General features: G+C 47.9%; 2 protein-coding genes across 8 annotated transcripts; one reads left to right on the top strand and one right to left on the bottom strand.

The window, feature by feature from the left end:
• Positions 1–5: 5 nt before the first annotated feature.
• LOC122392723 (tRNA-uridine aminocarboxypropyltransferase 1-like) lies at positions 6–4912 on the top strand. 6 transcript variants are annotated; one of them, XM_043387937.1, is made up of 5 exons: positions 734–775; positions 1411–1430; positions 2925–3132; positions 3324–3461; positions 3782–4912. In XM_043387937.1, the coding sequence occupies exons 3-5, from the start codon at positions 2956–2958 to the stop codon at positions 4280–4282; spliced, it is 816 nt and encodes a 271-aa protein (XP_043243872.1). In that variant the 5' UTR covers positions 734–775; positions 1411–1430; positions 2925–2955; the 3' UTR covers positions 4283–4912. The 6 variants fall into 6 exon arrangements, with proteins under 6 accessions (XP_043243875.1, XP_043243869.1, XP_043243870.1 ...); XM_043387940.1 differs by lacking the exons at positions 734–775; positions 1411–1430 and adding an exon at positions 6–50; XM_043387934.1 differs by lacking the exons at positions 734–775; positions 1411–1430 and adding an exon at positions 535–610.
• LOC122392722 (kinesin-like protein KIF19) lies at positions 4834–27983 on the bottom strand. Of its 2 annotated transcripts, XM_043387932.1 has the most exons (25): positions 27851–27983; positions 24124–24198; positions 23591–23701; positions 22539–22626; positions 22105–22220; positions 21685–21834; positions 21271–21363; positions 20251–20358; positions 19014–19141; positions 18721–18853; positions 18243–18350; positions 17720–17838; positions 17296–17441; positions 16924–17017; positions 16605–16677; positions 16076–16159; positions 14630–14759; positions 13975–14117; positions 13461–13561; positions 10999–11097; positions 8291–8425; positions 7286–7363; positions 6817–6930; positions 6262–6389; positions 4834–5944 (listed from the first exon to the last, which is right to left on the bottom strand). In XM_043387932.1, exons 1-25 carry the CDS (start codon positions 27917–27919, stop codon positions 5856–5858), a joined length of 2712 nt encoding a protein of 903 aa, XP_043243867.1. In that variant the 5' UTR covers positions 27920–27983; the 3' UTR covers positions 4834–5855. The 2 variants fall into 2 exon arrangements, with proteins under 2 accessions (XP_043243867.1, XP_043243868.1); XM_043387933.1 differs by lacking the exons at positions 4834–5944; positions 6262–6389; positions 6817–6930; positions 7286–7363; positions 8291–8425 and adding an exon at positions 9171–9655.

Below are 27983 nucleotides of genomic sequence, written 5' to 3'. Positions count from 1 at the left end.
GCGTCGCCATTCTGGGTATTGTGATTTGTGATCGATTCGCCCCGTGTTTGGTTGGGCCCGCGCCGCGTGGTTCGGCGGTATTTCTTTGTCCACGACTTCGGTTGTGAAGAACACGCCTGTAGTGTTGGACTGGCGCGATTTGCCTACTTTGTCCGCTACAGTGTTGCGTTGCACTGATTTTGGTATGATTTGCTGCTTGGTAGAGCCAGAATACAATACGGGTTAACAGTTTGGGACGCAGGAACGCAGGAACGCTAACGCACCGAGCGAAAAAAAAAATGAGGAACGCTATTCCAGGAACGCACTAACCGCGGCCGGAGGAACGCAGGAACGCTAACGCACTACCGAAAATCGAGGAACGCGCCCAGCTCTGCTAGTAACAAAACACTTTCGCGTGGTTGCAAACGTGATTCATAGAGTTTTTCTCATAAATTACTGTAATTATGCGCTGAACAGTCTTTTGCAGTCAAATAACAAGATTTTTGAGACAATTATGATGCAGCTGCTTCAAATACCAGTTCTTCCATTTTGTTCTAAATTGGTCGTGTGCAGAAGCTATCGCCTCGCAAAGGCAAATTGAATGCGTTGATTTGATGTCGCTCGCTAAAAGGTGTCAGCGTGAGCAGATTCACGATTTTCTGTACATTATGCTGAAAATTATCTGTGTTCGTTAGCTCCCTTTGGATTTTGCTTTGGACGAACTGACTTTAGGGACATTAGGTTGGAATTTAGGCAGTAGTTAATGCTGAAAATTAGATAGCCTCTTTTCTGAAACTACTATGGACGTCAAACCCCTTGAGACCCCACTTTTTTGCGATAATTTTTAAATGCGTCAACTCTCGTTGACAATATTCTGGCAATGTGTGTTTCAGAACCTGCCGAAACTTTTATTACTAAGGTATTTTGACGCCAAACGATTATGAAAGGTACTTCTCATTCACTCGTAATGTTAAATTTCACGGAACGAATCTGCTGTTTGGGTAGAGGCTACGCGCTCATGGGGCGGAGCCACGTAATGACGTCAGCGCTAAGCTTCGCCCTACCTTGGCCCTACCCCTCCGGCGCTCCTTGCCCGGCGACCGGTCACTCGCGTCTCTCGCTCCATTCAGGCTTGATGGTGGGCGGTAGCTGGTAGCGGTAGCGGGCGCTGGTAGATGGCATTTAGAGCAGATGGCGCTGGTGGCGGGGCTCGAGTGTGGCCGAGCGCAAGCCTCTGCCCGGGCCTGAATTGACCTTAGCATTACGAGTGAATGAGAAGTACCTTCCATAATCGTTTGGCGTCAAAATACCTTAGTAATAAAAGTTTCGGCAGGTTCTGAAACACACATTGCCAGAATATTGTCAACGAATGTTGACACATTTCAAAATTATCGCAAAAAAGTGGGGTCTCAAGGGGTTTGACGTCCATAGTAGTTTCTATTAGATAGTAGGTAGGTATCTTGGTAGTCATAAAGCAGGCATCGCATGTGTTTTTTTTTTTGCAACCAAGGACTGGAGAGGTGCTATACCCAGATATGCTTTCTAATCCAACCAAGCCAAACCTGACCTAACCATACCTACAACCTAAAACCTACCAGTAAAACGCCTTTTGGGCGAAGGACGAGCGAGCGAGATAGTGAGCCCTGCACGTGCGGAAGGGCGAGAGGGTACTTCCAACGGACTTGTGCAAAGCACCGTTCTAACCGGTCGCTAGCGGTGTGCCAAATTTGAACGCAATCAGCCCAGCCGTTTCTGAGATCTGGAAGCGGCATTCTGCACGTGTGCACGTGCAAACGGGGTCCAAACTGACTTTTGCACGGCACCCTCCTAACCGGTCCCCAACCGTGTGCCAAATTTGAGCGTAATCGGCCCAGCCGTTCTCGAGATCTGGAAGCGCCCCCTGCACGTGCGCACGTGCAGTAGCACCCTAACCGCAACACATGGGAATGCATTGCCTGGTGGGTGCCTACCTGTATGCCAAGTTTCAGCGAAATCGCCCCAGTAATTACCGAGTTATTGAAATGGGAACAAATTTGACACCTCTTATTGTTGTATTTTTGCACGTGCACTGGGGGTCACTCACATAGATCAAGAGTATCCGACCTTTGGTAGAAGGGATGCAGCTACCCTATAAAAATTACCGCAAGACAATCGCTCAAGCCGCTGCTGAGATATGGGCCTCTCAAAATCACTACTTTTGCAAAACTGCTTGAACACCTTTGACTTTTCACGTGGCACGTGCCACGACGGTCACTGAGATGTATCAAAAGTAGTCAATTACGGGGTAGAAGGGATGGGGCTACCCAGCAAAAAAAGACCGCAGGGCAATCGGTCCAACGGTTGCTGAGATATAAGCCTCTCAAAAGCGTTACAGGCCGGGCCGGGCCGGGCCGCTCATACTGAGATTTTTCCCTTATATTGAAAAGACTTCGCTTCGCTCGCTGCGCTCGCTCGCTCGTAACAACCCAAAAGCTACCACCTAATACCACCTGTACTGTATGTTGTTTTTGGTATTCCGTGTTTTTCTATAACCTAACCTACAGCACCTCTCCTTGGCTGCCAAAACAAGTGTGATGCCTGGGTGCTGTTCAGTCTCAGTTTTTTATCAGCAGGCTGTGAGCACTGAGCATGCTGCTGTTTCTTGTCTCATCATAGTCGTAAGTCGAATTCATGTGGCCTATTCATATTCATTTGACCAATGACCAGCTAAGAAGTGTCAGCAATAACTTCCTTATATGAGAAAACTGACGGCATGCTGATAAAAAACAGCAACCGAACAGAGCTCTGCTTTACTACTACCGGTATCTTTTCATACCTGAGCATTAAGCAGCCTAAGTGTGAGCATCTGAAGTTGAAGCAGGATAAGTCATGTTTGCCCATTTTTCATTTATTTTGTTCCTCTTTCTTTGAGATTATGAATTTATTATTACCTACCTTTGTTCCAGAGAAGCCGGCCTGACCACTGAATATTCAGATATGACATCTCTGCAGCCTGCTGAGCCATTCAAGCACCTAAATATAAGTTCGGCAGAGGTGTTGGAACGTCTCACTGAGCGCTCGCCATGCCCCAAGTGTCACAAGTCACGCATGTACTTCTGCTATAATTGCCTGGTACCAGTGGATGCCCTTACTGGAAAAATTCCTTATGTGCCGGTAAGCTGAGCTGGGCCATCCATAGTCACAGTTCTCTACGATTTCAGTGGCAAATACCTATATGAATGAATATCTTTTTGTGCTCAAGATTTACAGTGGTGTAACAGGTATTGAAATAAATATGCATTGTCTTGTTTCTGATGTGATGCCAAATTGTCATGAATCTGTCTTATGATTTTGTTCATTTGCAGTTGCCAGTAGAAGTGGAGATTGTCAAACACCCTGGTGAGACGAATGGCAAAAGCACGGCCGTACATGCTGCCGTCCTCGCCCCCGATGACGTCACGCTGCGGACGTATCCAGACGTGGGCAGCTACGACCCAGATGAGGTAGGGATGACTGGTGTCAGGTCACATCAATGCTTTGGCTTTTGGTTTTGATTACCTATTTTCTTTCATCCCTAGGATGTTTATGGGTAAGCAAAAGTGTTGGTTCATAGTTTAGTAACTTCAACTCTGTTTGGTGATTTTGATGCAAAAGTCCGTGGAATAAGGGCACATCAGGAAAATGACTGGATGTAAATTGTATATGACGTACTGCCAATGATCAATGAAATTAAATTGAATTGATTCGCCGACCACCGTGTCCAGGTCACAAACTGTTCCGTTCTCGACCTTCTGTTCACTGCTACCTACTCCTCCCTCGGCAGACTGTGCTGGTGTTCCCCGATTCATCGGCCGGGTCCGTGGCCGACGTTTCTGCCGAGTTTGCCGCCGCCGGTCGGCCGCTGCGGCGCGCGCTCTTCCTCGACTGCACATGGAACCAGTGCCGCCGTCTGCTGGACTCTGACCAGCTTCGCGGCCTGCGCTGCGTCCAGCTGCGTGAGCACGAGACGCGCTTCTGGCGGTACCAGCGAGGCAAACCGCGCACCCACCTGGCCACCATCGAGGCCGTCTACTACTTTGTCCGAGAGCTGCAGGAGAGTCGACACGACACGTACGGAGGTGAGTTTGACGACCTGCTCTTCTTCTTCGACCACTTCTACCGCACTGTGTTCCGCAGTAGGGCGGCCGGCTCGCTGTGGGCGTACCGGACTGAGGACACGTGGGTGCGGCCGTCGGAGCGCGAGCGTCAGAACTCGGACAGTGAGGAGGCCGGTGGACGGGACGGTAGTGGGGTGACGAACGGACAGTTGGAACGAGCGCCATAGCGGCGGGACAGTGAGCGGCGCAGAGATGATGGAGGTGTGATGACAGTCTGGTGCTGAAGCCTGAAGGGCGTTGTGTTGTTGACAAGAGGCGAAGTCACCGTTATTTATGATGCGGCGTGATTGAATTGACAAGTTTGGGTCTTACTGTAAGACGGTGTTATGCGTCATCGCATTGACAAACATTCATAAGAATCCTTGCTGGTGATTAATATTGTTTTTGCCATTGTTCAAGGCTCGCTTCACGGTAAGCATTTCTTTGATGTCTTTTTACATTGCTTTTTGCACACTGTTGTGTAAGTTGACATTTCCCATTGCATGTCTTACTGACAGAGAGGAAATCTGAACGGTACGTGATAAGTTAGGAACGGTGAAGATAAGTATTGTTCTTCGATAACAATCAAACGTCACAAATACCTATTCCGTAATTGCTGCTGCTCCTGTAAGATTGGTTCCATGCAAATGTTTTGCGAGCGACAATGCTCCTTTTGTAATTAGATGTGCCCAATCGGTACGGAAACCACTTTCTCATGATGTGTCAGCAACAGAATTTGTGCACCACGAAGTATATTTCAAACAAGAGGGGATAACAGGGTGTTTATACCCTAGAAGAAAATAAATAGCTTATCACAGTTTCGATGCACTGACGGTACTGATTGTAGCCAGAGAGCCTGTCTACATATTGAACTGTTTCGCCATTAATGCCTCATCATGACATAATGTCACGCTGCACAATATTTTCTGCCTAATGTACTTGCTAAGGTGGGCAACCGCCCACCGGTCGTGAATCCCAGCAGCGCTTCAGACCACACGCACATACAGCGGCAACTGGCCGCATTGGTATTACAGTTTGCAGAGCAGACTGAAAAACACCGGTCGGCCCACGGCCACAATGCACCAGACGTTTCCCTGGGGAAAAATCGTCCCCGGCGGGTTGAGGGGACGGAGACCGTGATAGCGATATTGGAACGCAACTGCAGTCTGCAGGACTCAAGAAACTATTCGTACATTGACAGCTATACATCGAGATTGTACAAAGCGTCACGAGCGCAATGTGTGGACGGTAGACGGTAGCCGACATTGCAATGCACCGGATACCAGTTACCACTAAAACACCCCAAACCGCTCAGCAAACCGACCGCCTCCAGCCCAGCATCGGGCTGGAGCTACGAGGCACGAGCACCAGAGAGAAACCTCGGCGGCGTGACCCAATCGATGTGCACTGCTTTTGCCCTGTTGTGTTCATCTAGAATCACTATTCTCAGGGCTTAGCTTCTGGGCGGATGCGTTGGTTCGGGATGCTGGTCACTACAGGGGCAGCCGCCTACAACAGCTGCCTACCAGCTGCCTCCCTAGCTGCTTCTGTGCTGCCTTCCTACTGCCTCTCTGCTGATTCCTCCCAACTTCCTTCCTGCTGTCTCTCTGAAGTCTCCTCCGAGCCTCCTTCCTGCTGCCTCTCTGCTTCCTCTCCTGCACTGCCTGCCGAGGCACCCGCCAGACCGCCCTCCCTATCCGTTCCGCGCGGACGGGACGACAGCACTCCCCGGTCGCTCCGCTAACAGCTCACTCTCTGAGCTCAGCGCAGCAGGGAGAAACTAAGCACGGAGCTACCCGACTGCGGCCGGGCAGACCAGCGAGACTTGCGTCCATTGCTGATGGAGGGCACTGGCAGCGGGGACAAAAACGAGCCGTTAGCGGGAGATGCAACCAAACTGGCTTCAATGATGGAGTGAGGACCATGGGCCCACGGTAGAAGAGACAGACGAACGTGGTGATGGGACAGACGTCAGGGTAACAGCCAATAATGAACGCCATGGAAACTGCAAGACAGTCTTTATGGTAATTGCGTACAGACGCCATGGAATCAGAGCCAACGGGACAGACGACATGGCAAAAAAGAAAAACGTCACGACAATAGTGGGGCACACCGATACGTCCATTATCCATTTCCCTAGCGTTCACTACCCCTCTCCTCGACTCACGCGGCGGAAGGCCGCTGTCGTGCAGTGACCCCCGGCGACGGCCAGCGGGTCGGGATTGCAGCGATGGCAGCCGCGTCCCGTCGCCCTCGTCATCGGACTCGACGATGGGCTCTCCGTGCCTGGCGCCACTGTCGTAGAAACGAGTGATGATTGGTGGTGAGGGTGGTGGAGAACGGGTGGTGGCGAGTGGAAGTGATTACAGTTCAGTAAAGGGCGTATGGTGACGAGTGGTAACGGTTTGTTGTGGGCTGGGATGACGGCAGGACGGCTTTTAGACGGCCCATATTGAGTGGTTGAAATGTCATCCACGATACGCTGACTTGTAAGGTTGCAAGAAATGTATGCACCATGTAACATTTAAATCGTCATTTAGTGAAACAGGACCTTTACTTCTCTATCTCTATCCAATTGATCCTACTTTACTATCCAAATCACTATCCAATTGAATATTTACGGATACGGGCCTCCTTGACCTTATTGTATCGAAAAAAACGTGACGCTTATCGTATGTACGGGTTCGGACACTTCTGCTGTTGCTCAGGTGAAGCGACTTACAGCGATATCCGTTCTGGGCCGCGCCGGTCCCTCAGTGACCCAGTCCGGCGCCGGCGAAGGTCAGCCAATGAGCCGAGCTCGTCGTAACTGCTGGCTCGCCGCAGTCGGTACGGCCTGGGCGGGGTAGTGGGAGGTCAGTCTTACGGAACAGGTGGTCTCTCTCTCTCTCTCTCTCTCTCTCTCTCTCTCTCTCTCTCTCTCTCTCTCTCTCTCTCTCTCTCTCTCTCTCTCTCTCTCTCTCTCTCTCTCTCTCTCTCTCGCTCGCTCGCTCACTCACTCACTCACTCACTCACTCACTCACTCACTCACTCACTCACTCACTCACTCACTCACTCACTCACTCACTCACTCACTCACTCACTCACTCACTCACTCACTCACTCACTCACTCACTCACTCACTCACTCACTCACTCACTCACTCACTCACTCACTCACTCACTCACTCACTCACTCACTCACTCACTCACCTGACAGTGTCGCCGTTGCCTCCACCCGCTGAATTCAGAGCCTCGGCGGATCCCGAGAGTCGCCTGCCTCGGCCGCGCCTGATAGAAGAGAACGATCAGCAAACTCGTATGCGACGATCACATACGTTCACGAAACATTTACATTCAGGAGACTACAACGTTCGTATAGGGACTAAAGGACGAAAGCTGACTGCTTGCCTTTCAAATGTAAAACACTGAATTAAAGGGACTATCCCACCTTTAACATGGGGTTTGAGTTGAGATAGCCAAGTTTGCGGCGAGGTTCAGAAACCACTATCTATCTAGGTTGCACCCCCGCGGCCTCTTGGTGTTGAAGAAATCCGTTCCCTTCATTTGAAAATGGGCCTTGCGCAAGGCCCTATCTTCAACATGGGGCGACCGTTTGTGTGACGTCACCTCGTTAAGTCATTCTGATTTAAATGGGTTTGTTCGTTGAAAAATCGCTTAAAACTTGGTCTGAACTTTGTTGTGGTGCCTACAGAGTAAAAAGAATCAGCTTTATGACAGTAATGTGGCCTGGGGAAGGAGGTAATTTTGGGCTGTGACGTCACATATTTGAAAGTTTGTGTTTGGAATATGGGAAGCCTAAGATGTTTAATGAAAAATAAATGCCAGAACCGTGTTCCTGGTCATCCAATCTATAAAGTCGGGCACAATTTAACTGGTTTTAACAGCATTTTAGAAGGTGGGATAGTTCCTTTAACGCCTAAGTCGCTGCTTTTCTTTATAAGTTAGGCTGTGCCGCAGTGCAGAGGCGCTCTGCAGGTCAGTGTGTTTTCCGGCGTCGCACCTAGTTTCGCTAATGCCACACCATTGTATTACTATTATGAGTAAGATGGAACTGGTTCCAGCGCCAATGAGCGAATCTTAGTTCGACTGGACATGGAGATCCTTTTTGATAGTGACAAAACAAAAACGATTTCTCTGTTACTGTATACTTTATACCTATGTATACCAAATCAGCCGACTGCCCATTTAGCGTACCTTCCGAGGACCGAGTTGATGCCGCGCAGGTTCTGCCGCATCTCCAGGCGGTCGGCCTCGGTGGGCTCGGGCGAGGCGGCGCCAATGGCAATCGGCGGCAGTTGCAGCGGGGAAGAGGCCGAGTTGGGCACAGAACTGAGCGACACGGGACGCCGGGACAGGTCACTCGTCAGGGGAACACAAGGCGCGGACCGGGAGGAGTGACGCACTCGCCAGGCAGAGATAACACTCGACACGGTCAGAGTTGACGGACCGTTCATAGGGCTAGTCACGTGACATGTGAGACAAACACTGGCGTCAACTGTGAGAAACAGCAGTGTGGTAATATTATATCGATCAGGCAAACCATCGGGGAGGCAAGGCGCTAGCCGACACCTGTCGACCTGAACACCGCACCAATCGAACGAAGAATGGCGCGCACAAGTCAATCTGAACAATGCACGATACTTATGACAACCAGCAAAGTACACCAACGGCAGGAGAGCAGAACAAGTCGAGTACCGACCACAAAGTTATATGTGGTTAGCCACAGCGAAAAGGGTCACCTGTGTGAGTGCATATACGTGGCCGAATCACGGTGCTAGGGGCTGGTGCTGTAAGTGCAGCAGCGGACCCTGAAGTTCCAAGGTCACTCGATCGCGAAGTAATTTGAAGTTTGGACCGATATAGCACCAATTGGTGCCTCCACGTCGATGTCCAACGTTTTATGGCCAGCTAATTTCCGCCGTGTGGTTCTAATGGAATTGGTAGCCGGTCGTCAGTGAAGTGTTGCTCCGTTTTGACTGGAGGATAGTTTTTATGCTGGCGCTTAATCGATGTTAATAAATCATGTTTTGATGTAACAACAGCTGCCAATATTAACAGCAATAAAATTGCTGTATGAAACGTTTACTGTGGATTTCAGCGAATCGCAGCATGACACCTAGCACCCAATCCAACACGAACAAGCCGTGGGCAGGAAATACCGTGCACTCTCCAACTCATATTTCACAAATTAAATGAACAAATTTAAACAAACAGCACACTGCACCGACGATGTGTCATCGGTGTTGCTCAGTCAATGCATGATGCCAAACGTGAAGGCAAAACGCCGAAATGTGAAGTGTTCGTTATGGCAAAGGAAAAATTTGCTCTCGAAGGATATCATGACATTTCGAAGGACTTGAGGACCTTTGAACCGATTGTCGCCGATATAGCCCAGTTTGGAGCGTATGTGAGCCATGTTAGTGCTGTATTTTGGGCAGGTGCGGGACGGAGTCGGTCCGGACGTTGCTCTCCCGACTCGGGGAGCTGGGAACACTGCGTGTCTCGCGCTGAGCGGGTGCCGAGTCGGACCGGATCGCTGGCAGGGTGGTGGCCGCCGAACTGGAACGGGTCGGTCACCTCTGGTCAGTCCGGCCAACCTCCGAGGTCACCGCTAGGGCACATGGTGTAGCTGAGTGCGCGATACGTGAGCGTTAATCTACGCAAAGACGATGAGACAGGTGTGCCCATGTGTGACATAGATGCTATCCTATCAGCTACCCCTCAGAGACCCGTTAAAGGGACCCTCCCACCTTCAAAAAAGTTAATGAATTGGCATGAAAGTGATGTCGCTAGGTTCAGAAAGAGCGAAAACGAATATCTACCAAATTTTATCGAAAAATATTCACCGGTTTTCAAGATATTAGACTTTTACTTTTGTTTACTTTTTGGGATCTCCGCTGTTCCTAGCGACTTTATTTGAAGGTGCGGCATTTGTTGCGCGCAAAGCAGCATATACCACCGCGTGCTACCAAACGTTTTAGTAAAAGATTTAAAAATCGTTAGATCCCCGCTGACGTCACACATTCAGAGGGGTATTCAAAAGCATTAGCCCCTCTGAATCAAAACGCTGCAATTTTAAAATTCAATATTTCCGATTTAAAGGGACACTCCCACCTTAACATTAGTTTTGAGTTGAGATAGCCAAATTGGTGGCCATGGCCTGCAAATACCGGTTTGGGCACTCACAACATCGACAAATGCTTTAATTCGGAGATATGGAATTTCAAACTTGCAGTTTTCGGATTCTAAGGGGCTAGTGCATTGGTATGCCCCCTTAGAATTTGTGACGTCAGCGGAGATCTAACGATTTTTAAATCTTTTACTAAAACGTTTGGTAGCACGCGGTGGTATATGTTGCTTTGCGCGCAACAAATGCCGCACTTTCAAATAAAGTCGCTAGGAACAGCGGAGATCCCAAAAAGTAAACAAAAGTAAAAGTCTAATATCTTGAAAACCGGTGAATATTTTTCGATGAAATTTGGTAGATATTCGTTTTCGCTCTTTCTGAACCGAGCGACATCACTTTCGTGCCAATTCATTAACTTTTTTGAAGGTGGGAGGGTCCCTTTATTAAGGCATTTCTCAATGTTGTGAGTGCCGAAACCGGTAATTGTGAGCCAGGGACCCCATTTTGGCTATCTCAACTCAAATCTAATGTTAAGGTGGGAGGGTCCCTTTAAGTGAAATACTGGACTAAACTACCGAACGTCAAAGCGACAAAGCAGGCAATGTTAAAAAGCATGTCATGCAATAGCTACGTTTGCCATAGCAGACGACTAATGAAAAAAAGCAGAGAGTGCGCGGCACCTATCCACGACGGTCTCGGATGGGATTCTTTCTACTCCCTGTGGCTGATTCTGACTGAGATACTGTTATGAGACAGTAGGGTCTCTTCTGCTTACTTGGTGGCGCTGCGAACACTGAGAGGGCTCTCCGGCCGCCTGCCCTGCTCCATTTCCAAACTACCGCGCCGGGCCGCCGGATGGAATAACTTGTCTTCCCTGAGAATCGAAACAAGCATATTTAAAACACAGGTGTGTTAAGAAGGTGGGCGCTAGGCATAACTTAACCAGAAGCTTCCCACAGTGGCGGCGGAAGCAGGGGGGCAAGGGGGGCAGCTGCACCCTAAAGCTATGGAAAGGGGCGCCTCGAAAATCTGTAGAGGAGGCAGGAAGTTAAGAGGTGCGGCAGCCATAAAGCTGAGCAGTGCGACACCGCAACTGATAAAGGAACTTGTGACACGAAGAGGGTGGCAATGACGTGGGAAAAGTATCTTTTGATATGCTGAAGAGTGGAGGGCATCCTTATCTGAAACAAAGGCAGATGCTGTCAACCCTGTCGAATATAATCTTGCCAGGCGATAAAGGCTAGGAGGGCGCAGCCACTCGAGAAGCGCGTCATGCGGAAGAGGGGCGCCTGCATGCGAAAGAGGGGCACCTGTGTGTGGGACGAAAAAGAAACATTTATGGAGACGTCTTTGAAGGCGATAGCCTCCGAACGCCAACACGAACATATGAGGGCTTATAGCGTTGCAGGCTCCATGCGACAAAAAGGGGCGCCTGATGGCCGATATGCGAGAGGAAATTAGTTTGTGTAACATTTATTGGGGGCGGTTTGTCGTTTACAACATACGAAGTTAAGGGAGGTCCGAGATTGGGGCCTGTAAAATTGCACTGTCCGTATGGGCGGTTACACCCCTAGTGCTAGGGCGTATTTTGCGTTTTTTTTTTTTTTACTGGGGAGATGATTATGACCAGGAATAGCACTCTGCAAACTTCTATGGGCGCCTGTATAGGGGCGAAACTGATTTTCCAGTGCAGGGACGGCCATCGGCATTGTGGGGCGGCATTCATTCCACTGGGGCGTCTGCCAGTGTTGAAGGGCGGTATTCATTTCAATGGGGCGCCCGTTGGTGTTGATGGGCGACATGCATCACTATCACCTGGGGCGCCTATCGGAGATTGGGGCGGCATTAATTTCACTGAGGCGCCTATCGGCGTTGACGGGTGGTATTTATTCATCCGGGGCGCTTATCGGTGGTATAGGCCGGCATATGCTTCACTGAGGTGCCTATCGGTGTTTTAAGGCGGCAGTAAATCCACTGGTGTCTGGGGCGCATACTGGCATCGAAAGGCGACATTCATAATTCATTTCACTGAGAGGCATATTGGTGTTGATGTGTAACATTCATTCTCCTGGGGCGCCCGGCAATGAGGGGGCGGCATTTATTCTGTTCCCCTGGGATGGGCCCCTATCGGTGTGGAGGCGTCGCCGTCGTATTAGTTTGAAATGGGGGCACCTCTGGGTGGTAATAGATGCATTCATTTCGCTGGGACACCTACCAGCGTTGATTGCCTGTATTCATTCATTTCGGGCTCCTATCGGTGTTGAAAGGCCGCCTTTCAACACCGGCGGCCTTTCAACACCGGTGCACTAGTGCAGTGCAGCCCAGGCGGCATGCTGCTTACCGGCCTGCAATTCTCTGTCACCGAGTTAGTGTTATGGATTCGGCGCCTTATTCACTAGTCCACACGAAGGTATTGGAACCGTGGAACTCTTTTCGATATGCCTTATTCGGAGAATCTTATGATATGGTGATGAGGTTGTTTCTAAACGAACATTATGAAGGTTACATTTACGCTATGGAATGTACCTAACTATTTCTCGTTACATAAAAACTGTAATTCTGAACGTGTTAACAGGTACAACACATTGTCAAACGTCTCTTCACTGTTTGTGTTACTACAACCGTGTATATGGTAAGGGGCGCCCAGCGGGAAGGGGCGCTTCAATATCGTTTGCACCCCTATCCTAGAATACCTTCCGCCGCCGCTGGCTTCCCATTCTGTCAACTTAGGTAAAAAAGATCACGCACGGTTTGAGTGTTTCACTGATGATAAATACCTATTACGCAAAATTCACATATCATTGATGTGATGCTTGCAATCAAATAGGTAGCTGGTACACACACAAGCTGTTGTAGGTGGGTAAAATTACACTGGCAGTCGGCAGATCCAACCTCACCGGCATTTGAGACATATGCCGCTCCGTAGCTATTCAGCATCCACTCATGACCTTTCCGGTTCAATAAATGGACATTTCCCCAAAATTACCTGCATGTGTGAAGATTCGCAAAATATATATTTTATTCGTTTAACATCTTTTCCAGGTGCTGGTCAATTACGCCTTCACGATATGAAAGGGAGCCGTGCCGTAAATACGCGGCCTTGAGTCGTGCGGTACAGCCTACCCTCAGGCGCTTACCACCACAGCCACCTAGTGGCAGATTATACAACTGATATTTCTGATTCATCCGCTAGGCGAGGGCTGCTCAGCTACGGTTGAGGTGCGCACGGTTGCTCACTTTTCGCTGCTGATGGGCGGCAGGCGTCCGTCGAACGTCGATTGCCGACGGGGGGTGATCGAGGGGACGTCACCAGGCCGCAGCGACAGCATCGACGGCGTCTGTCGGACAGAAAGGATCCTGAGTCATGAACCTGCTCAGTGCTGGGATAGGCGTTTGGAAACGCATGCAGAATGCAGATCGTGTGAAAGCGAAGAACGAATAACAAAGACGGCTGAAAACCTCACAATTATTTTGTGAAGAAAGTTATAGTATAACGGTGTTATTTGTATAAGCAATATATCAACTTTGAAACAAACCGTTTAATTCTGCCGTGGGAAATTGTCCGTTTATTAGGACCATTTTTTATCAAACAACAAGGTCTTACAATAATCCTACTGATGTTGAGAGATCACTATTTTAGGAATAATACAAGCCCTCAAACATTCATAATGCTTTTCCTAGACTTTGTAATTTTCGTTAAAGATGTTTAACATTAATTTTCGTTAAATATCTCATTCCGCAATCCACCTACCCGAAGGATTTCGTTGAGTTCGTTGAGGAAGCGTGTGTTGCGCTGTCCGTTGGCCCCGTGCACCTCCTGTGTGTAGAGGTCGTACATCTCCTGGAGCTCGGCGGGCATCTGCAGGCTGCCCGCACCGCGACCGTTGTCCATGTCTGCACAGAACATCAGTCAGTAGGTAAGTACTCGTACCAGGGTGTAAGGAAGAGAGTGATGCAAGGTGCAGCATAAGGTATCTTCAAATAAATTAGATCAAGTACATGGCTTGTTTTAACGCGTAGTTCTAGAAATAAGGGGGTAAAAGGATAGATTTGGCATATTCAGTAGATAAGATAATGCCAAAAGAACACAGAAGGGAAAGAGGCAGTCGGTGCAAGTTTAGAAGGAGCACAGTTACCCGGTTTCATAAATTTTTCACAAGAACCAGGTGGACAGATCGGTGACAGGCGGGTTTTTGTTATCTTTTTCTTTTACTGAAAGGTCCTAAAAGTAATCCAGCGCTATTTCACATCAGTCAAAGACTCATTCCTATCTTTATCCCTATTACGAGCTAGCCTGCCAATATCCGTTGATCAATGGAGGTAGCTTTCCTATTCCTATCCCTATACATGCAGCGTGGGAGCGGCTGATGCGTCTCATGCTCCCCTGGCTCTCTGATTCGTGTTACCTTCGATGAGCTGTCTCTGCCGGCTGATGATCTCGTCACAAAGCGTCCGCTGGCGATCATATCGCAGGATCATCAGATCTCGCCGCCGCAGCTCGTGGTCTTTGATCAGCTGATTACTTCGCATCTCCATCTGGGAAGGCAGTACGAACAAACTTTTGTAGGAAAGGAAAGCTCAAGAAGAGACAAAACGGTACAAGTGGTTAAAGTGTCACGAGTCACGACACTTCTAACAGCAGTTCATTAACGTCGGAAACCACAATCTCTTTAAAGACGATTGCTGCCAAAACCATTCGATGAACAGTTATCGACATAATCGTTATAAAAAACGAATTGAAAGAATTAATCGTGTACCTCCCTTGTATTCTGGTGTCAGAAGAATATCAAGTGAAGAATTCAGATCCGATGTGTTTCCAACATAAATGTGTTGACGGATAGCCACAATCGTGTGTGTTGTGTATGTGTGTTTGTGTGCCGTAGGTCACCATGGCAGTGGCCAGTGTCGAGCGGACTGCACTGGGGCGGCTATTTGTTGGAATCGCCCGTCCCGTCCCCGTGCAGTGGCCCTGGCGTAGGTGGGCCGGGGACGGGTCAATACAGCCGGAGGCGCCTTTGACCGGGCCGGACGTGCTTCATAATTGGAACAACAAGAAAGGCCATTACAGAGAAGTCTGGTGAAATGCCAGCCAAGCCTTTGAAATTGAGGATGTCGTGGTCTGTAGCAACACATCACAATTGACATTAAGTGTAGCGCTGTTTGCAGTTGTCAGCTATTGCACACTCGTCAGATATTGTTTATTTGGTTCGGCCGCTTCAGAGAAGAACTTCTGAAGCTTTTAGCAAGTATAGTGAGGAGTTTGAATTGGTGACAGTCAAATTTCAAGCAAAGAAATTGCAGTTTAAAAAGCGTTTGACAATTGTAGGTATGTGTATTATCGATGATGGCAAAAGCCAACAAATTAAGAGGAGCCGTTTTTACCGTCCAAATTGGTATATGTGACCTGGTGAAATGAATATTAGAAGCACGCGTCTCGAAGTGCTTTCATCGCAATGCATTATGCGATATCGCATTGGGGTGTGCGACGCGACTTTGCACATTGCCGAGGTCAATAAACAGTGCGCGTTGTCATGTAGTTATGTTGCAATACATGCTCTATCCAAATAAGCATGCAAGTAATTGAAACTTGTGTATTCGTTAAAATTTATACGCTTAGATGCCCTTTTCATGTTGCAATAGAAGAACTTAAACCGACATAGCCATCAAAGCTAAAAAGCGCGCCGTCATCAGGCTCAGCGAGTCTTGGAAGCTTTATTCTGCACTTCTTGCATGCAAACTTGCGTGCAACATGTGAATGGAATAACTATAAATCACCTAAACCATTGATCATATGAGCCTTGGTGGCATATGTATTATACCATGATTCAAACCTGCGGCATGTTCACACTCACGTTTTCTATTTCGAGCTCGTGCGTCTTCAGCAGCAGTTCGAGCAGCTCCTTCTGTTCGTCCGTTGACGTTTTGTCCGGCAGAGCCTGTAAAAGGACACCCGCAAAATGAGTTTATGCATTAACTAATGTGTAGTGTGGTCTTGTCAGACAGTTGCATTATTTTGATAAATCGCACTGGGTCATACAATGATCGCGCTTTAGTTGTAACACGGGCAGGTCGATGCACACCTGGGACTTAACGACTTGGGGTGAACGCTGGCGCATAGGCTAAGTGGATGGGCGTGGGTGTGCCATTTGGTCACATTATATTACGGAAGGGAGGTAAGTAGGTCACCGGGGCAGGCACTGCGCTCATCGTAGGAAAGCCAGCAGCGAAAACGGCTCCACTGAAAACACCGAAAACGAGCAGTGCAAACGGCTTCACAAAGGTGACGGAAAGGCCAAGGCAAAATATGCCGATGCTTTATTAAACTTTTGACTAATTAAAACTGCCAAATCCGCTTCCGTGCTCACCGAAGTGTCGACTTACCTCTTCCATTTTACTGGCCTTCTCTCTGAGGTCGATGAGGTCTGCTTCTGCGTTCTTACGCATATCCTGGTATCTGAAAATGATGGCTGTGCTGACACCGTTACCGTGCACCATGCGATGAAACACGTTTGACACCATAAACATTGAGCGGAAACTTTTAAGTTGAGTCAGCAAGAACTTTTGCAATTGCTCATAATGAAAAGACATTGCAGGAACAATACTACTATGACACTGTTAATTGAACCAGAACCGACTTCAAGTTTATAGCGCTATAACTATCGGGGCTGTCTTATCATGTTCCTGAGTTGGGAGTTCCTACCTCTGCTCCTCCTCCTGGATATAGCGCAGATCATCCCAGGCCTGAACGATGTCCTCAGGTTCCTCCTCCTCCTCCTCATCCTCGAACACGCCGTCTGCGTCAGGGGAGGAACTAATGTAAAATTGAACGGTCGTACAGGTGAGTGATTTGTTCCCATCGTAGTTGCAAAAGCTTGTGAAGAAATGTTACATTTCCGATGAAAACAATTTTAAGTAACGCATAATTTTAAAAGTGATACGTACAAGCAGCACGCACTAGGGTTCCTCTAATCTAAAAATCTGTTTTGTTCATCCAAAACCTAGCCCGTTTGTAACATAAACGAAAACCAGGATAAATGATATCAGCACCTGTTCCGTTCGTTTTACTGCGCACCTGGGCTGTCTGACGCTTCTGAGGCGTTCTCCAGTCGTCGCCGTCGAATGGTCCGCTCCTGTTCGTACTCGTTGATGAGTGCCGTCTGCTTCTCAAACTCCATGGCCAGCCAGAGCAATACGTTATCGATCTCGATCACCTGGTGTCTGTGGGATGCAGAAATCAATAAATTTACTTACGTTCAGGATTTTATGCAGATCAGTAACGAAAAGGACGCATTTCGGTTTTTTATAAAAAAAGGAATAAAGCATTGGTTGTGCATTTATTTGATACCTATTTTTTGCAACATAAAAGCGGAATAAAACTGGAGGATGATAAGTGGGCTCAGAAACATTTATGGCTGCTGTCAATGATTAGATAATATTGGATTGTGTACCAATTTGCCATGCTATTCCACCATACCTAATAAGCACCTTGGACCTACCTCAACTCCATCTGTTCTCTGAAGAGGTTAACGAGCTGTTTGCGGAGCTCCCGAAGCTCCTCCTCCTGCTCTTGGCTGCGAGGCTGTGAAGTCGGATCCGGCGTCTCCGGCTGCTCGTCCTGAGAGACGTTATAGGAAGAAAGACGAGAGAGAGAGAGAGAGAGAGAGAGAGAGAGAGAGAGAGAGAGAGAGAGAGAGAGAGAGAGAGAGAGAGAGAGAGAGAGAGAGAGAGAGAGAGAGAGAGAGAGAGAGAGAGAAGGAAGAAGGTAATGATGATTAGGTACTGATTAACAGATCAAACATGTGTCCAGAGGTCGACGCTCTACCGTGACACAAATACGGATAGCCTAGCTCGTTAAAAATCGTATAAAAAGAAAACCGAGGAGCTGTTTACACTTGATATTGACTGTTCTAGTGATCTCTACATAGGTATGCTCTATACAATGTAAATGAAATAAATCGTAAAACAGACAACTATTTGACTACGGCCAATACGGTAAATTTTTAGACTACTCTGAGTTACCTTGTCGGTGATTTTTGTTTTGAGTCGTCCGATCTCGTCCTTGAGCTCGGCAATAATGTTCTGATATTGCGAGACTTGGTGGGTGACATCTAGGACGTTCCGCTTCACCTGTACACACAAACCCGGTCGATGAGGCACTTCGCCAGTGCCGAAACCGATAAGCGAGCCGGTGACGATCGAAAAGCACACGGACGATTTTTGAAGGACATAGGGCGCACGAGGAAAGTCACGCACGTTATTGACGCGTATATCAAGCATGACAGTGAAAGAAATAAAGAGGGTGAAGCGATTCCACGCTTTGCTGATGTGACTGGTGGCTTGTGACTGGTGTACGATATGTGCGTAGATAGTGCGTATTGTAAAGTATGTAGTGCATTTCATAGAACGTTTAGAGAAATGGAGCATGAACGTATATGTCGCTCTTCATTTCGGAGTCATTTAGGTGCGCCTGCTACGGTCGCAGCGGCTCGTTACCTACCTTGTTGGTGATGTTCTTGGCTCGGTCGGCGTACACCAGAGTGTTGAAGGTCTCGTCCCGCTGCGCCATCGCCGGACTGATGTGAGCGATCATGACGGTTCGACAGTTACCCGAGAGGGCGTCCTTCAGGAGTCTGCGGACACCGAGGGTGATGAGCACACTGCTGGGAACTGGCTAGTGGCTATCTCTAATGAAACAGTGAGTGTTGCTATATCTATTGTCAACTAATGGTACGTGAATCGTGCATATCAAACAACAGTGATAGCGCATTTTGACGAAATAATCGTTAGTACCTGGTGAGCTTGGAGTCTCTGTAGTTGACGTATTTCGCTCCTTTGACGGCCAGCGCGTTTATACAGTTCCCAAGGGCCAGCAGAGAGCGGTTGATGTGGGCGCCTTCTTGTAGTCGCTTCCCTTGGTTCTGAAGACAAAAGATCAAAATGAACGTATGAACTGGTTTGTACTTAGAGTGGGAGTTCTAAAAAGAATTACTGTGGTTTGTATAGGCGTATACTGTCGGGCATGTTTTTTATCGAGCTCAAGCCATTGAGCATCGTCAGCCCCAAACTCAAGTGACCACATCCTAAAAAAAAATAGGCCTAAGTGTTACCAGTACGAATAGGCGGGGCCGGTCAAGGCAATCTCCATGCAACAGTCTTCATATCGATCTGTCCCAGCCGCAGACGGAACCGCCTGCAACTGATACCATCTGCCGAAACATTAGCCCGAGTCGACGGCGGGGCGTGCCCGCGGTCCATTCCCGTACATACTGTCCTGAGAAATAGCATCGACCGCGCGCTGCCCGGACGACTGGAGTGACCACACCGAACGGCACCTGTCCATCGACCTGACCGGGGCCCGGCCCGGCGGGTGCCCGCCGCACGCGCCGTGGCCCCTGTGAACTATAATTAGGCGCGGGTTGTAGACGGCCGGTGTGTTTTGAATACGCGGCCTGTTTGTGGTTTCAATACGTTATTTTAATCGTGATTTGTGAGTGAGTTGTGGTCATTTCAAAGTTAATAATGGCAAATTACAAGTGTCAGGGATTGAATTTCAGACAAAATGCACGTTCAGTAGGCATGCTCACGTGCATGAATAAACAAACTAAATAAACGCGAATATACCTACATCCGGGGGTCAAGACGTGCCCATTGCCCAATGTTACGAAGCGGCGCACTTTATATTGAACATCGATAACACAGGAGAGCTCCAATAATGCAATTGTTGTAGCTGAACTCCACCATGACAATCTAGCTACATCTGATAAGAAAAAGTGTATATTTGTTTGTCGGGGAACTGAATGCGGTACTGGTAGACTCTGTGCCGCATCTTTTTGGCAAGCAACGCCGTAGCCGGTTCGATCGACCCGCGACTGGTTTTACGACCCTGACTGAGCCCCATGTATCGCTGCAGCGGAACCACTAACCTTGATGTATTCGGAGCAGCTTTTGACTCGAACCAGGCCGTCTCACAGCTGACCTTGGTTCACTTGGCGCGCTTTTTGACCCGTTAACCATTGACACAACTGACCTTGGTGCGTTTGGCGCGCTCTGAGCCGGCCAGGTCGATCATGTAGAGCCGACCCGTCTTCACCGTCTCGTGAATGTCACGCACCCGCGACTGCTGGCGCACGTTCACCTGAAAGTATAGAGTTCGGATTTGTTGACGATTAAAAAACAGCCAAAGCAGCCAAGGAAATCGCTTCACAGGCCACTATTTGCTCAACATTTTGCTTTTTTACAGCTTTATGCGTATCCATGCGATTAATTAGACGAGTCTCAGCGCTAGTTGGCTTGTAATAAGCAATAACCAACTTTTCAGATAAGTACAATAACAGATGCATAAACATCACGGCTATGTGTTGAGCACAATGACGTTGCGACAAAAATAGTCAGCCTTGACCTCTTTTATATAATCATCATCACGATAGATAGTGATGTCCAAGTCCTCAAGGTCACAACGGCCCCGAGATCTAATCACCCCGCCTGCTTGCCCTGTTGATGCGTCATGGTGCCACAGTGTTGCGCCCTGATCAGAGACCCATACAATACATAACAATACAGTCGTCGTTCGCCTGGTGGCCGCGCGCGGTCGATCAAAGACCAATCGATGGAGAGACGATACGTCGCGTGATCGGCGCCTGCCGGCACTGTCCACCGGCCAGGCGATAAAACGACCGGCGACAATCCACAATTAATGAGGTGGTAACGAGTGGTCACGTTATATACTTGTTGGCGATTTGTGGCCTTCATTATCAGATAAGAATGGGCTGTTGCACTGAATTCAGCTGGTTCAGGCACTTTGTGAATGATGGTCTTATTTAGTCAGCTGTCACTTTGGCTTTGCCTAATCATTAACATCATCAGTTGAAGTGCCCCAATGATAGCACAGATTTCCGATCGTTTATTTTTAAACTTGTAAAATAGTAATACCGGAAGGTTACAGCGCCACAGTGGAACACACTGAAGTACTGGAACATTTAAATAAATATACAGGTGGGTGGTGTGACGTCCTAGGCATTCATTCCACCTTCTATAATATGGTACTTACCATGAGTAGGGCGTGACTTCTGGAGGAGGTTTTGTTGGCGGCAGTCGACTCCATGGTTCGCTCCTTGTTCCCTTTGGTCAGGAGCCGCATCACCTGCAGTCGGGAACATCACATTTTGTTACGGTACCTGTGCAGTAGCGTCATTACTACACCGGCAGTATCAGTCCTACCGGCGGCACGGACCGGCTGCCAGCCTTCCTGTATTATTTACACAAGACGTGAAATTTGAAATCATCTGATACCATTACCTGAAATGTTGGGTTAGGCAATGGACAAAATTTCAATCCGATGTTTGAGTTAATAACACAAGGACAGATATATGCCATATATGAGTCAACAATAAACATCGACCATTAGAACGAAATAGTTAGAATCTTCTACTCGGAATGCAAATGCACGGTACAGTACTCATACCTCTTTTGTACTTTGTGTCGTGACCTCGGAGAGGCCTGCCACGTCAATGGTGCCCCTCTTGGCGTCCTCCCTGAGGTCCAAAGTTCCAGTGCTGGGCTTCAGGAGGTCGCGGATGTTTTCATTATAAATCTCCAAATAACTCAGCGTCATCTGAAACAGTTCACCGATCATGCGCTTAGCAACAGAACCATTTCCTTTTTCGATACCGTGTTAGCCGTTCACATTTATTCACTTGTTCACACTTAGGAATTGACTTTTTCATTAGAGCGAAAAGTAGGTAATTTTGAACAGTGGCATTCATATCAACATATCAAAATCTTGGTGAAGAGCTCGTCTAACTTTAAGCTTTACATTTTATCATTTATTTTTACTAATGACATTGAAATCATCTGCACCCGAACGTGTCGACTGGACACCCACCTTGAAATCCTGCTCCTCCTTGTTTTCCTCCATGACCTTGAAGAGGTCATTGAGCGCTCGGACCATGATACCGGGCTGTTCAGCGGTTCCCACCATTGTGAACGTTTTACCAGCGCCTGGCGAGATAGGAAAACAGATCACTGTGATCATAAGCCTCTGTACACCGGTATACCTCTTACCTCGGTATTCAAAGGCCTTTATGCTACTGTATCCAGTGGTGTGTGCACTGTGCAGGCTAGAAATAACGCAGCACATTTTTACGGCCTCCACGTGGTCACCCTCCTTCTTTGACTATCCACGATCTCCGCTCTGTGGTCTTTTGACCTTCACAAGCTCCACTGACTTTGCTCTGTGAACACCGTCGGATTATTGACCACCATGCACGGTAGCTACCCTGAACTCATGGCCTTTCCCCTAAACTGATAGCTTCTCACCTGTAGGACCGTAGGCGAACACTGTGGCGTTGTACCCCTTCAGGACGTCCTGTACCAGGTCCCGAGTCGTGCGCTCGTACACCACTTTCTGTAATGATGGAAACTTTAGTCATTACACTTCTCATAATTTTATTATTTCGCCCGCTTCTTAGGTAAGTGAAAGAAAAGGTGCCGCAATTTGCAACAAGGGTAAAAAGCGCTATTTAGAAATTAGAACCAGCATTCGTTTCGAAACGTCTGCGTGATGCCTGATGCCGTGATGCCTATTACGTAGTTCAATGCTGGATATTCCAATTGAATTCTCGCTAACAACGCTGCAGTTCAAGGCGAGCGATGCATAATGGAGGACGACTCTGTGAGTGTGGACCGTGGTAGTGTTGAATGTGGCTGGGTTTGTGTGGACGCCGGACGGCGCTCGGTGGTCCATGTGAACGGGTCAGTGGTCCATGTGGACGGGTCGGTGGTTTGTGTGGACGCGGACTGTAGTCTGTGTGGACAAGTCTGTGGTCGGTGTAGAGTGTGGACGGGTCGGTGCTGTGCGGACGGGTCTGTGGTATGTGGACGGGTCTGTGACCTGTGTGGGCGGGTCTGTAGTCTGTGTGGACATTGTGGTCCGTGTGGACGGATCGGTTGCCCGTGTGGGCGGGTCTGTGGTCTGTGTGGAGTGTGGACGGGTCGGTGGTCTGTGTGGACGCGCCAGTGGACCGTGTCGTAGCTCGCTGCACGTTGCACGTCGATCGGTGCGAGCTGCAACCGTATATCGACCCAGCGGCCTCGGCGGCCCTCGCAGGCCACACAATGGACACAGCAGGCTACTGCATACATAATGGTCGACAAAACGGGATGGCTTGTACGTTGAAACTGGAACTCTGCCTTGGGAATTTGACTAAAAACAATCACAACTTTCAGTGAAAAACGTCTCTCTCAGAACTGTAAGTAGCATGCGCGTATTTGCAGCACAGTGCTTGTATCATACAAACGTATGTCAATATAATGAAACATGGAAATATGTAAAACATTTTTGAGCAGGAAAGAACCCAAACCCTACTAACTTGGCTAGAGTCCTCTCCGAAGGCGATGTCGTACACAAACTGTTTTTCCTGTCGCCGTTTTTGACGAAGGACATCGTTTTTGTCTCCATCGTTGTCCATCAACGTCACCATCTGAAAATCGGTTACCGCACATGAGCAAAACATATAGCGTAACAATTTCACTTCGTGCATTGCAGCTCAATAGACACGTTTTCATATGTGTAGTCATCAGTAGATTCGCGATTGCTGAGGAAAAGGTTTGATATCTGCAAGTCTTCAGAAGTTAACATTGTTGAAGGTGCAAAACTACAATCGCCTTTTTCAAACGAAATAAGAACGTCTCACCTTTTTCCCAAACAGGAAGTTATCAACTATATAGGTATGTAAGTACGTCGAACATACAACAAAGGCCTTACTGGGTCCATGCTCTTTGTCACTTTTGATTGGTGCTGAATGCTCCGACCCTTAGCCGTAAAGTAGATCGTAAATATATTTTACCTATCCATTATGAGAAAAGCTCGGTTTGAGATGAGGTCACGGGATGTTCCACCAACCTTGTCATCCAGAGCCTCGGCTACGCGGCCCCGTGCCTTCTCGTTGTTCATGAGAGGACGGATCCGCACCGCCACCTGCGGGCACGGCCACAGAGGTGGATGAAGAGTTCACCTGTTATTGTTTCATTTACAGACATTCGAAGAAACGTAACAGGAAAAAAGGTACGTTTCTTCAAAAGTACACAACACCAGCTCACCAAAGCAATTTAAATTTTAATGGTAAAGACTGTAGGTACCTAAACATTGGTGTATGATGCCAAAGTGAATGCCTCATAGTCACGCGAGTATGAAAGGTTCATGCCATTGATTGCAACACCTGCTGTAGTAAGAAACGGTGACTCACAGGTGGTCTGAGCAGCATGGTGGTCTGATTTATGGTCCTGTAGGTATGTATTTGTGGAACAAAGTCGTAACACGTTGCGATTCCTTGCATACAGTTACTTGGCCTTATGAAGCGCCAAATAGGCACTATAAAATAGAATAGTTATACAAGCTTAATAGAATCTGACCCTTGAGGTTGAAAGTGCCTTTCAAAATTTTGCATTTCAAGCAGATTTATCATCCTTATTCTTTTATGAATGAGGCGAAATTAAATTCCGTTACCTTATAGTACATATCACCATACCAAACAATCACTTGCATGACCGCTTTGAATCAATAATCAATTTTTTCCTTGCCGAAGACGGTGTGTAATAATTACTGTTGACCCCATAACGAGGATTTACAATCGGTCTACAGCTCAACCGGTGACATCTAAGGTCAAGTGATTTCAGGGGTATCTTATTTACGGTAGGTAGGGGAGACTGGGGCAAAGCGGTCACCCGGGGCAAAGTGGTCACCCCGTACTTAAACCCTTTACAGCTGGTGTCAACTACAGCTATTGGTTACCATTTGCCAATTACAGTTCTCTTCGCGGTCGTTCGAATGAGCAACACCTGGCTTTCCGGCACGAGATTGCAATTCCGGAACGTTTTGCCAATCCTGGGATTCCGAAAGTTGTTATTTCGGGATCCGGGGATCCCGGTCTTGTCAAAAACGCTGGTAAGAATAATTTCCTACTGACAGATTTTGCGTCTAAGTAGAAGACTAACATGAACAAAGAGACAACCAAAAGCCATCCTTAAACCATGTCCTTTGCATTTTAAAACGATTAAATTTGTTAAGAAAACGTTTACAGTTGGCTATAAAATTTAAAGTTAAAGTTAAAGTATAAAGTTTATAGCATTTATTCCCAATTGGCCTTTACAGAACTGCATGTGTTGATCGCTTACTGTCTCGTTATTGAGGCGGGTTCTGACACCCGCTCTGGCTCTATCGCTAGCTGGCACGACCGTTTTAAGCCATTGCTGTTGGCTTGTCATATTGTAAAACTAAAACCTACGACCAGTGTAGGTACGCCAAGTCTGGAGGCTCCTGTTTAACAATATTTTGAAGACGTCGCTTCGTCACTTCACCTCCCTCCGGTTCCGCTTTTATCAATAATTTTTCTTAGACTTTACTACAAAGTCGCTTTGAGGGGCAGCCAAGTCACTGACTTGGAGAGCTCCACTTTGCTCGTCTCCAACGTCTGAATCAGTAAGCTCTGTCGGCACTTGGCATTTGCGTGACATCTGTAGCATCTTTCTGTGACACGAGCCGACGACTGTCTTGCTAACTAACCTCTTCTGTTCCGGCCACGGACAAGTCAGGATTGCTGGACGATCCGTGGCCCTGATGAAGATGCTGCAGTGCTTATGCCGCATTCGTTCGGTGTTCGAGGACCCTTTACCGTACGCATTTAAGCGGCTTAACCCTCGCCCATGTAGGGGGGGTTGGTGCAACCCCCCCCCCCTGAGGTTTTTCGGAAATAGTGCAAAAACGGCGGCGCGCAGCGCCGCCAAATTTTGGGTACCTTATGGGGCAAACCTTGCGCATCTTTTGATAAAAAAAAAATTGACCGGGTCATGTCAGGTCACGGAGTTATGACGTCACAAAGGGAACAGCCTCCGGCCGGATTTTCACAAACTGAGTGCCAACGCCCGAGGTTTCCTGCCGGTGGTACGGACATCGGTTGATGGATCGTGATGAAACTTCCCATGCATGTTGGGGCAAGTATTGGCTATCATATGGTATAAGAAACTTGACCGGGTCAGGTCAGGTCACGGAGCTATGACGTCACAAGAGGAACAGCGTCCGGTACTATTTTTGAAAAGCGCCCGAACCACTATTTTGCTAATTCTTGTCACCTCAATGGGAATATGCAGCAATATTAGCTTCTATAGGGAGCAAATGGACATCCCAAATCCAAAAATACAATCAGATTTCAAAAATTTAAATTTTGATTTTTTGAATTTTTGCCGCCGACTGTGACCTTGCCGACTTCCGGCGCTCCCAACGCGCCATTTTTAGAGCTAGGGAAACGAAATACATACCAAACGATAGAAAATTGATCAAGGAACACGATAGTGAAAGTTTCAAGTCGATATCTCCCACCGTTTTGCCGCAATCGCCGCGGAAAATTTGAAAAAGTCTATTTTTCCGAAAATTTGACCTTTGACCGGTCAAAAGTAGGTCAAATGTTGACCTAGGACCAAAAAATATACCACCAATCGCGAGATCTCGGCGAGAGCAATCCGTTGGTCTTTTCCGCTAAGCTCTACGACGCTCCGTTTTCAAACGCCAAGGGGGGTCGCACCAACCCCCCCCCCCCCCTGCATGGGCGAAGGTGGCAGATCGCCGTTTACGGGCGAGGGTTAACCGCTGTGGGTGATCCCCGGGAGCTACCAACACTGTCGATTGTGGTCGGCCGATACGGGGTGCCAGCTAAATAGTTTCTTTGCTTTATATCACGCAGTATTGTACACAGCTTAAACGTCACTCGTGCAGCGACTGCATTCTCTTTTTGGGTTAAAAACTGATTTATTCGGGATCCCGGGATTGGCGAAATTCGGGATCGAGATCGGGAGTTAATCCCGTCGGGATACCGGGATCCCGATCCCGGATTTGTAATCTTCATTTCCGGTCCGTCGCCATTTTTCTGAAGTACACGGAGAAGTCTTTTTCGCCAGGTTACTTTCTATTTTTACGATTATTTATTTCGACCACCTTTTGGTTATATGAGTTGTTGAAAATGCAATGCACTGTTTTCCCATGAATGTCCTTGCATTGTTTATTTACGGATGAGAAGGTGAAAAAATAAACATCCATCCTCGTTTAAGCCTTGTTATCATCAACAGCTGAAACAGCTCTATGTAGTCGTACATGAGGCAACTATCCTGTTTCTCATATCAGGACAAAGAGATCGCCGGTGTCCACTTTGCCCCGGGGGTTGGGGCAAAGTGGCCAAAATACATGGGTGTAAAGTTTTGCAAATATCTCCCATATGTGAACGCCTTTAGAAATGAGATGAAGGTGAAATGAAAGGCAATAAAATAGGGATCATGACATAGATAGAAATGAAATTTTTCCAAGTTTGAAAATGAAGCGTCGGCATAGAAATAAAGATTAGGGTGACCGGTTTGCCCCGGTCTCTCCTATCGATACCGAACACTCCCAATTATTTCTAATAGACTTCACCCATAATTCAAAACAAGGCTCTGAGTTCTGACTGAATGGATCGCACTCAGCAACTGCTTTGGACATACGCATAAGATGAGCTGCCAATGAAAAAAAAAATATGTGGTTGGCATGAGTTATTACACCGTCTTTCCTAAATGTCCTCCGCTTCCCCATATAGCCGGACACCTACCGTGAGCTGGGAGCTGGTTGAGTCGCCCCCCTTGCCCCCGGCCGGGTCACGGCGCGCCTGAGCCACCATGGCTGACACGGTCGTGGAGCGTCTCAGGTCATCAGTTCGGTCCGACGGCACTCCGCCACCCTCA

Source organism: Amphibalanus amphitrite, unplaced genomic scaffold, assembly GCF_019059575.1.
Source record: "Amphibalanus amphitrite isolate SeventyFive unplaced genomic scaffold, NRLGWU_Aamphi_draft 000498F_arrow, whole genome shotgun sequence".
Lineage (NCBI taxonomy): Eukaryota > Metazoa > Arthropoda > Thecostraca > Balanomorpha > Balanidae > Amphibalanus > Amphibalanus amphitrite.
The sequence above is the reverse complement of the archived record's forward strand: the minus strand, read 5'-3'. Positions and strand labels throughout refer to the sequence as shown.

Bases quoted from the DNA above. Each gene is read 5' to 3' on its own strand.
- LOC122392722 (XM_043387932.1), bottom strand. From the start codon at position 27,919: ATGGTGGCTCAGGCGCGCCGTGACCCGGCCGGGGGCAAGGGGGGCGAC. The intron at 22,221-22,538 runs GTGAGAAGCTAT...CTATCTCGCCAG, and splicing joins GTTCGCCTACGGTCCTACAG to GCGCTGGTAAAACGTTCACA. The intron at 20,359-21,270 runs GTAAGTACCATA...CTATACTTTCAG, and splicing joins GAAGTCACGCCCTACTCATG to GTGAACGTGCGCCAGCAGTC.
- LOC122392723 (XM_043387934.1), top strand. The intron at 3,133-3,323 runs GTAAGCTGAGCT...GTTCATTTGCAG, and splicing joins GAAAAATTCCTTATGTGCCG to TTGCCAGTAGAAGTGGAGAT. The intron at 3,462-3,781 runs GTAGGGATGACT...CTCCCTCGGCAG, and splicing joins GCAGCTACGACCCAGATGAG to ACTGTGCTGGTGTTCCCCGA.